At 33.3% G+C, this 11881-nt stretch overlaps 1 protein-coding gene across 2 annotated transcripts in view; it reads right to left on the reverse strand.

Moving 5' to 3' along the window:
- The window catches only part of LOC141452578 (cilia- and flagella-associated protein 61-like), a 29639-nt gene extending 24209 nt beyond the window's left edge, over positions 1 to 5430 (reverse strand). For both annotated transcript variants that reach the window (XR_012457468.1, XM_074124862.1), the window contains exons 1-5: positions 5273 to 5430; positions 3583 to 4907; positions 2781 to 2912; positions 2001 to 2167; positions 33 to 147 (exon numbers count right to left, since the gene is read on the reverse strand). Coding sequence is in view for 1 of the 2 variants with exons in the window: in XM_074124862.1 (XP_073980963.1) it covers positions 33 to 147; positions 2001 to 2167; positions 2781 to 2912; positions 3583 to 4904 (1736 nt within the window). In the remaining variant the exon portion in view is untranslated. The remainder of the gene's footprint in view (positions 1 to 32; positions 148 to 2000; positions 2168 to 2780; positions 2913 to 3582; positions 4908 to 5272) is intronic.
- Positions 5431 to 11881: the final 6451 nt, after the last annotated feature.

Here is an 11881-nt window from a genome sequence, read left to right on the forward strand (position 1 = left end):
TTTATTAAAAGAAGACTACCACAACTACTTACTCCAAAGTTTTGAAATTCCATTTTGCAATATTAGTAGATCTTGTTGTGAAATAGACTCTCATCAAGGGATTTTGCTCACTTTTTATGCATTTGAAATAGTTCATAAAGAATTTATCTGAAACAAAATAATAATAATAAATTTACGGAAGTTTCTTGAAATAATACGTCCAACCATAACCGCATTGGCAAATTTTTGGATTATTTACAATCAAAGATATTAATAACACAGTTAATGCAGAAATATTGTGGCAACTAAAAACCTATTATGTTAGTTAGAATATTTTGCCGCAAATAGTTTTATGTTCAAGACTGATTTCATTAGTTGATTGTGCAGTCCATATTTCTACTGAAATTTAAATCAAGTTTTGTGATGTATCAGAAAAATGCGCGAATGCAACAGCATACCTATCTGAGAAAATGCTCGCGAAATAATTTGAAGAATGTAAGGAGGATGTTGATAGAACAGTTCACAACTCAATTGAAAACTAGAATGTGGAATCGTATGGGTAAACCTAGTCCTACAATGGATTCATTTTAAAGGAAGGCAATCCAAATTCTGAACCTTTTCTAAAATCTCGTAAGATTCATAGCAGTATACGAGGTATGTTCAAAAAATAAGGTGAATTTTCAAATTTCGCGGGCTACGTACATTCGAATTTCGATTGTCTTTTTTTTTTATGTTGGTACACTTGTCTCGAACATATTTTCAAAGTTGTAGCTATATAGCATGTTTAGTTTGTATGTTAGAGGCATAAATAAGACAAGTGTTTTGCGAGTTCGGCGATTTTCTTCTGTCGAAAAAAATGGATCAACGAATTTGAATCAAATTTTGTGTAAAAAATGGAATTAAGTGCTCAAAAACACTTGAAATGTTGAGAGTGGCGTACGGTGAGAGTACTCTGTGTCAAAAAAATGTTTACAAGTGGTACAAGCTTTTCACAGAAGGTCGAGAAGATGTGAATGACGACGCTCGCCCTGGACGCCCCAGCACATCAACAACCGATGAAAATGTTGAGAAGAATCGTCGAATCACAATTAGAGAAATTGCTGAGGTTGTCGGCATATCGGTTGGCACATGTCCTGCAATTTTTTTCGGAAATTTTGGGCATGAAGCGTGTAGTAGCGAAGTTCGTTCCAAAATTGCTGAATTTTGATCAAAAAAACCGTCGCATGAGCATCGCTCAGGAATTGTTGAATGACATTATCATGTCTCAGCCACCGTATTCACCAGATTTGGCGCCCTGCGACTTTTTCCTGTTCCCATGATTGAAGAGACCCATGAAAGGACGGCGATTTGCGACGATTGAGGAGATAAAAACCGAATCGCTGAGAGAGCTCAAGGACATACCAAAAAGTGCATATCAGAACTGTTCCGAGGATTGGAAAAAACGCTGGCACATATGTATTATATCTGAGGGGGACTACTTTGAAGGAGACAAAATAAAAATCGATGAATAAATAAATATTTTTTAAGAAAAATGAAAATTCACCTTATTTTTTGAACACACCTCGTATTGTACTATAATATTTGTGAGATTGACAAAATTTTAAGATTGGATAAATATATCTGTCGGAACTCGGATTGAAGTAGAAAGTAATCACATATTTTTTACTGACGGGGCTTAATGACAAACTACAAAATTATGTTTCGGATGCGGAGAAGGAACCACACAAGATGACGCAGTACATAAGGACATTTTCAAGTAGTCTGCAAGTTGATAAATATTTGCCAATAAGAAACTGGGCAAAACGTACTTTTGGAAACTTTTTGGTTTGAAAGGAACATTGATATTAAAAGGGCACTGGGTTAGCTATGGCATCAGCTTTCTTCCTTCGCCACTTTTATTTAGTAAAATTTCGAAGTTTTAAAAAACTTAATGCGAATTGCGGTAACAGAAAGTCTGCGTGCTTATACCAGTTTATTGTTATTATTATCAAAACATGAGCCGACAGTTTGTAAGTACTTACTCTCCAAAAGTTCTACAAATGGTGGTGGCAGAATTATAAGATTTTTTAAAAAACCATTTAACATGAATATGGGTATGAGTAATGTCTGCATAATCATATGTTCAAAATGATCTTTCCATACCATCAAATGAATGAAAAGTGTATTGATTCTGGTAAAATTTGTAATTCTGCAAAATAATAAAATTTTATGTATCTATTAACATAAGAACACAGTCGAGCAATAAAAATCCATATTCATAATACATTTATTTTAAAAATAATAATAAATTTATATATAAATTACATAAAAAATAGCGTTTGTAGTAAAACGTGATGAATTTATTTGATAACAAAAGAATTTATAGATGATTACTTTTTTAGTTGCAAGTATATTTAGATAATATTGTATAGAACTTTCTATTCTATAGAGCTATGAGCTCTTGGCGCAAACCAATTGGGAATAAATAAAGAAGGGATTCCAAGAGTGGATTTAGGAATACTGGATTCCAAAGCAAACAACCCGGCTTCGAATCCAGCTGCTGGCACTTAGTTTTTCTCTTGCTAGGAGCTTCTTTGAGCTCACTATCAAGCGATGTTCATTGTCTATAACAAGAGAACACTGTTCAGAGAGCGTCAGAGCACTGTACAAAAAGCTCCGTGCGCTAATGACTACAGATGTTAACGCGCCTTAAATAAAATAATAATAAGTGAATGAAATAATAAATAAAACTAATGTAACTATCTAGCTAACCTTATCTACCTCTGTACCAATCTATCGTAAAACATGTTTGCATTTCTTACCCACAATGATTTTTAAACCAACTCTTCCAATTCTCTGCTATTATGCAGTTAATATTTGGATAATCGTTCACTGCAATGAATCCAACGATTTCCTTTTTATAAAATATTGTTATTGATGCGTAAGCATGTTCTCTAAAAAAGTGCATAAACAGTTTTTTAAGATATATTTAAAAACAAAATTTGATAGGAAAACTAAAATGCATACTTAGTGGTGGGTGGTGTGCTCACAATGTCGAAGAATTTAGAAGAATCAGATTGTGGATGGAGAATAAAGCTTATTGAGAGAATATTAGTTGTTGAGAATATTATAAAGTTTAATTGTAAAACAACAAAAGTAAGGCATCGGTGCCGTAACGTTGAAGAGTAAATAGCACATTACATTAATAACAAACAACAAGGTAGAGGCAGTTTCGAATTTTCTTCTACATAAAGTGCATGTTTAATTTATAAACACAAACATTTCTTTTTCAATAAATAACTAAGCATATTTAATGCAAACTTAACTTAAAACTGGTAACTTGAAATAAGCCCTCTAAGCCAGACACACCTCCTTTAAAAGACTTTAAACGACCCTCGAATACCTGGTTACATACCCTGCCACCTATCAGCAAACTTTGTACCATTTTTGCCAACGAAGTTAAGCAAGTTACTTAGAGAGTTATATACAGAGCAACCTAATTTGAGTAAGATTACAGTAAATGGTGACCAGTTAGGTCTTATTAACGGAAGGTCATTAAAATCTACATACTTTTATTCAATATGCGGACTTAATAAACAGAATAAAAAGAAAAATGTTACTTACATTAGCAATGAGACATTTGTATCACCAAATATTTGTTTACATTCATTATTCTTTAACTTTTCAATTTTTGGCGCATGAGTTCGTATCGACTCTTTCCAACTAAAGAATTCATATTTTTTTGGAAGCTTAAATTTAACAGACTTTCTAGATTTTTGGCGACTTAGTTCAACATCTTCCAACTCATGTTCGTATTTTTTAAATACATGTTCTACATCGTGCACCATTGCTCCTGTATCTTCATTAATTTCTTTTTCTAATGATTTTATCATATTCCAACGTTTTTTGTTTCTATTTTTATATTTTCCATCTTTACAAATCCAATTTGATGATTTCGTTAAAATTTCTTTTCGCTCATTTAACTTATGCATATTTTTGTTTATTTTAGCCATTTTTTGTAAGAGTTTAGACAGAATACGTTTGAAGTATTCTATTTCTAATGTTTGATTAATTGCTTTTCTATCTCTTATAAATTTGACTGCTCTTATATGTCGCAGTCTGTTTTTATCTTTTATTAGATTCAATGAAAATAAATGTTTTAAATTTAGCTTTATAATTATTCTCAAAAGGTTTTTCACTTTCTCATCACCTTTCATATCAATCATTGTTTGTCTGATGTATTTAATCAATTTTTTAAACTTTTGATATTGTTTATGTTTCATTTTTTTTTTTTTTAACAACTGCCCAGTTGTGGGAGGTATGATTCTCTTCTTAATCATCAAACAACGTTTCTGAACACTCCTTCTGCCACCAACTCTCATTTGTATTTTATTCAATAAGATTTGATCTAGCACTCGGAATAATATTTCTTCTTTCATCTTTATATCATCAGGTTTTTCAACTTTCAAAGACTCTTCTTCAACCTGTTTCTCTAGGTTTTCAATTACTTCCTCTTCTTCCATTTCTTCTACATATTCTTCAAGACCATCCTCTTTTTCTTGAACCTCCAGTTTTTTCATTAATTCTTTCTTTACCAACATTCTTATATGTTTCACTGCAAAGACTTTTTCTTGCTTCTTCAAGTCCTCTGTTCCTAAATCAACTTCCTCATCTTCTGAAAATTGTTTATCAACTATTTTGTATTTATCATCAGCTTTTTTTAGATTTTTCTTTAATATGATTCTAACGTGTTTCACCTCGTTGATGCTGTCAACTAATATTTTAGCTAATTTATGATATAACAAATCTGTGGTTATTACATCTGACCCCTTTTCTTTGGGTATAACGAGTTTTACTTTTTTTAGTAAGTCATTTATTAACTCTTCTTTACTAAAATAAGGGTAATATTGTTTTCTGACGTTTAACCCTTTGTACTTTTCAGGCATTTTCTGCAAATGAACATAATTATTATTAAATTTCAGACGTAATTATAACTGAGGTCACAGGTACCAGAACCTTTTAGGGGATTCGAGTAAGCCCTGTGGGCTGGGAGGATCAAAGCCCTCATCACAGTATATAATTCTCAGATCGATTGGTTTGCGATTGATATGAAAGTACACAGACTTCATATTTGGCAAATCTTGTGTTAGAACTCTGTCCCGAAAATCTATTTTGATTAAGTAAAGATATTAAGGTATATAATAAATAAATTCTAACGATCCAAGTCACCCTCGGTAAACATAAACAATATTAAAAGTTTAAAGGTTATCAGTCACTCTTCTCTTTAAAAAAAAAAATTGGATATCTGACTTACTTCCAATTAGAGCAGAATGCTACTATTTCGCTTTTAAAGTTATTTCTGTCTATTACAAAGTTTGGTAAATTTTCTTGATAAATTAAGTGGAATATATTTATTAGCAAAAAATGTATCATTAGATTATTTTTTATTCTCTATTTATTGAAAATATTACTTTAGAAGTATAAGACATATGATTTCATTTTTTAGTATCTATAACAATCATTAGAATTCGAATTTATCTAGGAAGAGTTATTTATTCAGGTAAAAGAGCATATATAAGTGGTTCAAAATAACCGTAATTGCGTTATCATGGAAAATACACTTTTACAGATCGATAAAAATGAAAATGTTTTAATTAATGTTGGCTTCAAAGCGTTTTTTTTTGTGTAAAATGTGTGAGTGGCTATGAAAGCATGACTATGAACTAGTAAGTGAGATATTCCTGGTTCAAGTGCCAGCTTATAGGTCCCATTATTTATGGTAATTTTTAAAAAAGAGTACAGTATGAGCTTCTACCGTCGATCAAAGAAATCCTGTCTTTCTGGATTTGTGATTTTACTGATGCATTTTTGTAGTTTTATTCAAAATCGATCCTAACGATTTTATTTAATTATTATTGACTAAAATAAGCAAGTTTAACAACAAAGTTAGTCAATATTCAATCAATTGGCGTAAAGTTAATCAATTGTCTTGTTCTCTAGGTTAAGTTTAAGTCAAACAAAATGTTTAATTTTGGAACGCGGGATGGCTTAACCCATGAAAAATGTATTGAAATAATGAAGGCAATTTTTTAGAAAAATATAAGTATATTTAAAATACATTCTACGCTTAGTGTTAACAACAATTTTATTTCTGCTTCAACTTTTTTGGGAAAATTTGAAGTTTCCATTTTAAAGACTTGCTAGGAAGTTCTGAAGTATACATAATGAGCATGAATTGAAGCCACTTCTTCAATAATACATTTGGTGCCATATTTGGACCCACTCGCTCAAAGAAATCTTTTCATCAAAATGTACCTACTGATAGAGGTAAAACCTTTTACTGTTATTTTTTTTAAGAATGAAATTTACATCTGTTACTCCGCTGGCTAGCAACAGACAAATACGAGCAAGGAGAAATCACCTAATGTTGACGTTCTTACATAATAAGGAGTGCAGTTTTTAGTCGGAATATCTTTTATTAAAGGAATTTAAGGCCGTTGATGTTGGAACACTTGGATAAACCCCATAACTTGAAAATCCGTAAATCTAAAATTAGTTTTAGGGTAGTTTGGTTTTAGCAGGGCCGGATTTTCCTAATGGCTAACTAGGCTTCAGCCTAGGGCCTCAAGTTCAAGAGGGGGCCTACATTTAAATTGTTAGCAAAATTAAAATTACATTATTCTAAAAACAGTGAACACTAAAACGCTGTTTTAGTGATATATATCACGGTAGTGATGTATTTTATTATCTCTCATGTAATTTACAAACTTAAAAATGGGAGATGAAAGGGCCTCATAAGTAGAGTAGCCTAGGGCCTCTTTTCATCTAAATCCGGCCCTGGTTGTTAAGCTTTTCTTTAAATAGAGTCCTAGGTGCTTCACTTGATCAACGAATGGGCATTAAAGGCCCGGTTTAAACTTAGTGGTACTCAGATAGCATCAGTTTAAGGATTTTGGTTTTGTTTTTGTAGTAGTTTCATGCTCAATCTTGGAAACCAGAAATTTACTGATTGAGGGATTTTAGATGGTGTTGAAGGTTACGAAGGCTAAAGACCAGACTGGGATGCGGAACAAAAGTATTATGTGTTGAAGTGCAGAACCTTGAACACCGAAATAACATTTTAGAGAGAAGCCTTTCATTACAGAAAGTATTCTATTCAAATTTTATCTTTTCGGTAAAGTAACATTTTAGTATATACACTTCTTTACAGTGTACAATGTTAGTAAGAATGAATTAGCTTCAATTAATTATGCAGAATTTGTACTCAAATATATTAGTAAGAAAAATAGTGAGTTATAATAGTGACTAAAGAGACATTCTCATCTCTTTTTGTACAGAAAGTGCTGAATTTGAAACTTGCTAAGAACGCCAAAAACCTTAAGCCCGAACCTAATACTATGTTACTTACTGACAAGGGCATTAACTCAGCGTACTGTACAATTAAGCTTGTGATTATACGAGGTGTGGCTATTAAATAACGAGACTATTGCTATAAAACATTTAATTTTAAATTTATACATATTTAGTTATTATCACCTTCAATGTACACCCCTCACCTATCTCTATAACGCTCCATGCGAATTTACCATTGTTCGAAACCGTGCTGGAAGTCTTTTTTCTGACAGCTCATGCATGACGCGTGCCGCTTTTTCTTTCGCAGCTTCACCGGACTGAAAACGTGTCCCTTTTAATGCAGATTTGACTTTAGGGAACTGATAAAAGTCACATGGGGCCAGGTCAGGCGAATGGCCTAAAACTGGGATGTTATACTTAGAAACGTCTTGACAGACAATGCAGTGTGAGCCGGCGCGAACTCATGACCTGTTCTTCCACAAATCGGGTTGTTTTTTTCCTTACTCTTTTACGTAGTTGAGCAAGCACCTCACGTTAGTAATGTTGATTAGTTATAATCGATATTTTCATCCGTTTTGGAGATAAGGGCGATCCGAGCGGTCATCATCTCCGTCGTCTTCTCGGCCTTCTTGGAAACGCTTGAATCACTCAAAATCTCGTGCACGTGATTAATATTCATCGCCATAAACTTCTTTTAATAAAAGATAAGTTTCCGTAGAGGTTTCACCAAGTTTCATGTGAAATTTCACGATAATTCGTTGCTCAACTACTTATATAGTATCATGTTTTCGGCAAAACGAAACTAACACTTCTTACACAAACGGCGGTTCCGTTCAGACTGATTTCTTTACAAACACGTGAGACGCTGCAATCGAAAGAGAAGGCTTTGGCGCATGCATAGTTCTTCTGTAGCAGCATCAGTCTCGTTATTTAATAGCCACACCTGAGAATGTGCTAAGGAACTTTGGTTTTATAAGGAAAAACAATATCTTTTATTAAAAAATATTTTAGAGATATTTTCATTTAGACAATAAATAACATGGTACAAAACAATGAAGCTATTTCTGTATTATGACCTTTCTTAATTTAATATTTAGGAAAACTATGTCACCAATTCTACTTCGAAAGTAAGTCTGAATGGTTAATGACTCTATAATTAGCCGATTTACAGCTATGAACTAGTTATATTGCAGGTATATAAGCAAGCTGGTTGCAATTGGACGTAAATCATTTTATCTGCAGTGGTAATAATTATTTAGCAAATCTTCTAAGTATGGTTCACGTAAGTATGCGACCTTTTTTTCAATTAATTTGACAATAATAAGTATTTATAATATTTATTCACTAATATTTATTAATTTTAACTTATTTAGGTTGCTGTAACACTGCTCCTTGCTTGTCTAGGAGGTTGTTTAGCTTTATCTTCAACAATTAGAAAGGCAGATAACGTGGTACAAAACGATGAAGAAATTGGCAGACAATTAGCTACAACAACATTTGGCTCGCTTTTAGCAACACTAGTTAGCTCTTTTTTAGCACCGCTAAACAACTTTGCAAACACTTTAACTAATGAATTTGGATCAGGTAATTAATTTATAACTTATAAAAAATGTTTTTGGTCTATTATTAATAACTCCTTCCGTGGTAGAAACCTGCAGAGGGTACTAGGACTCCAATCTGGGACTTCCCTGGGGATTATTTTATAAAAGTAAAGTCACTAAAATATCTGAATGATCTAAAACAAGAACCACAAATTTAACTACGATTTCCCAATTACTAATCTAGCTACTTTCAAAAATCTAGTTCTTTTTAGTAATTTTTGTTTTTTAAAAAGATTGGAACCAATAGTTGAAAGTACTTTTAGAATTGTGAAACGATGATTGAGATATCCCCAAACAACTTTCATACTGATCTATAACCGCTGTCAAAACGAATTCTAGGAAGTAAACAGCAACGTGCATTATTTAACAACATGACGTGACTCTGAGTATAAAACATTTTTCTTTGTTTTGAAGATTTACAGCAGAAATTGAAGTGATTCCACATTTTAACTAGTTAGGGAATCGTCTGAACTGAAATTGTAAAAAGAAAATTTCATTGACAATAGCCTGAGAAGTTTTTATTGATACTTTGTTTCTTGATTAGACTGTTTCTTTGATTTTCCTCTAAATGTGTTTTCTCTATTTCAACCCACGACCAGTGTGAAACTATTCGTTTCAAATTCCGCCTATAAAATGGATTCTAATGTCTTCTAAGTCTAGATTCGAAGACTTAACTGCTCGAAAATTGCAGTAATCTAAGTGTTTAAACCAGATTTTCTAAACTCAGCTATTATCTGTCATTCCAATCTAACTGCTTCTTTTGTACTAAAACGATTCTATCTTTACATTTATTTTATGAAATCTCTTTACCTACACTGTTTTTGCAGGAGGCACAAATAGTTCAGCGAGTCAAGATTTTCAATCATCTCAAAAAGCAATATGATGCTAACATTACCAGTTTTTGACCCGGAATACTGTACAAATAATTGACTTAGAGAAATGCCAAAGCAGTGAATATGTTTTGTTCTTTGTTCCGGGCAAAGTGCTGCTGAAAAACGGAGTAACAGAAATTATTTTCAATTAATTTATTTGTATATATTGTTTTCATTTTCCTGAAATACATTTTTGGAATTCATATGTTTACAACTGTGAAAGACCTTTACAGAACAGCTTTTCCAATAAAATATTAAGAAATTTAGGAGATGTTTGAGAGTAAATACTAGTTTATCAGCTAAGAGTTACTACAAGTTTGGACAGATTCAGAGAACTTGATCCGCTTCGAGGGCGGTTCTAAGCAAAACGGTATAGGTTTTACAAGAAGCAGTATGAAGATAAAATTTAAGAATGTGTTAGTCAGCCTACCGTTGGAACAGTCAGAGACTACCATGCAAACAGAGATGACGGTTTTTTTTCTTTAGAGTACAACAGGTTTAGTTAGTGGTGAAGAAGGCTTTTACTGGGATAGTCAAGCTGCACTGAATGTCTTGGAAAAAGCAGAGGAATGTCTACTCCTAAGAAGACTTAATGAATTAGGAACAGGGAGCCTTTTTTGTGTTCTAGGGCATCAAAGAATCTAGATAACAAAAAGGGTGATGAAACTACGGAGACAGGTAGGTTTTACTCAATCCTTATGGTTAGTAAAGGGGCCGAACTTGTTGTCTAGGTCCTATATATTCCCTAGGGCACCGTCTCGAATAATAATAATAATAATAATAATAATAATAATAGTAATAATAATAACAATAATATTCAGGGAAGGGATTAGCTATGAGGTTAGCATACTGGACTCCCACGCGGAGGTCCCGGGTTCGAATCCAGCAGCTAGCCCTTAGATTTTCTCTTCCTAGGAGCTTCTTACAGCTCACTGTCCGGTGATGGACAGTGTTGTCTGTAACGAGAGAACACTGTCCGGAGGCCGGCAGTGCACTGGAAAAAGCTCCGGGCGCTAATAACCTCAGCTGTTGATGCGCAAAAAAAAAAAAAATAATAATATTCCTAAATTCATCCTTCAAGATGCAAGTCACCTGCCTTGCTGAATAACCTTAACTGACCACAAGGTTATGCCTACTCGTCCTGACCTAAAGAGGTACAATGAAATTAGTATTTCTGATTGAAGTATCGGCCCTGAACGCTATCTGACTCGCGCATATGATGAAAAAAAGAATTAAATATAGAGGACATTTATCGAAGGAATTATCGTCTTAAAATGTAGAGCGGTTTAAAGTGTGGAAGTGTACCGCTCATTATGTCTGGTGAGAGGCTGAAGAGGGACTACCTAAATTGAGAATAAGGAAAAACCATGGCAAAGATGCGACAGGCCGTACTCCTTCCAATTCTGACCAATTATAAGAAAGGTCTTGTGTGTGGGATTGGATGGGATAGGCAGAGGGCTGGCCTATCGGCGAGATGCACTTGAGCATATAGTATGGGCCGCATTTGTGTGATGATTATGTAAAGCTTTTGTTCTGTAGATATTATGAGTGGATGCTAATAAATACAAAATAAATTGAAGTTCCTTTTTTTATCCTAGGGCTGTACCTGTTGTCAGAAAATCCATCTTTTGAACGAGATTCAATTTTAATGCTATAAGTTCGAAATAAATACAAGAATCCTATATTTCCCTGACATATAATTATCCCTACAAACCACCTTACAACTGGCCTTTATTCAAAATTAATTTAATATAACTAATATACCTTTGACCTAAGAACAGTTCGCAGAGAGCTGAGGAGAGTTCAGCAGGCCAGATAGCGGCTGTAATTATAAGTCGTGATGGATTAACCTTCTTCAAACTTCTTCTACAATCCATGAATGGCTAGAGCTATAAATTATTAAATGCCAGATTACACTGAAAGAGATGTCATGAGATACATATTATTTATAATTTGTGTACTATACCATTCACTGCTTTTGTTTTGATCAATTACATTTCTAGTAGAGAAGAGATCACAAGGCCACTGTATTTTATAGAAAGGTGTTGTACTGGTAGTTTGGAATGTTATTCTAGAAGGTGGAACTTCCTTTTGGTA

The sequence above is a fragment of the Rhodnius prolixus genome, unplaced genomic scaffold, assembly GCF_049639745.1.
Source record: "Rhodnius prolixus isolate KJV_2025 unplaced genomic scaffold, Rpr scaffold_3, whole genome shotgun sequence".
In the NCBI taxonomy this organism is placed as follows: domain Eukaryota; kingdom Metazoa; phylum Arthropoda; class Insecta; order Hemiptera; family Reduviidae; genus Rhodnius; species Rhodnius prolixus.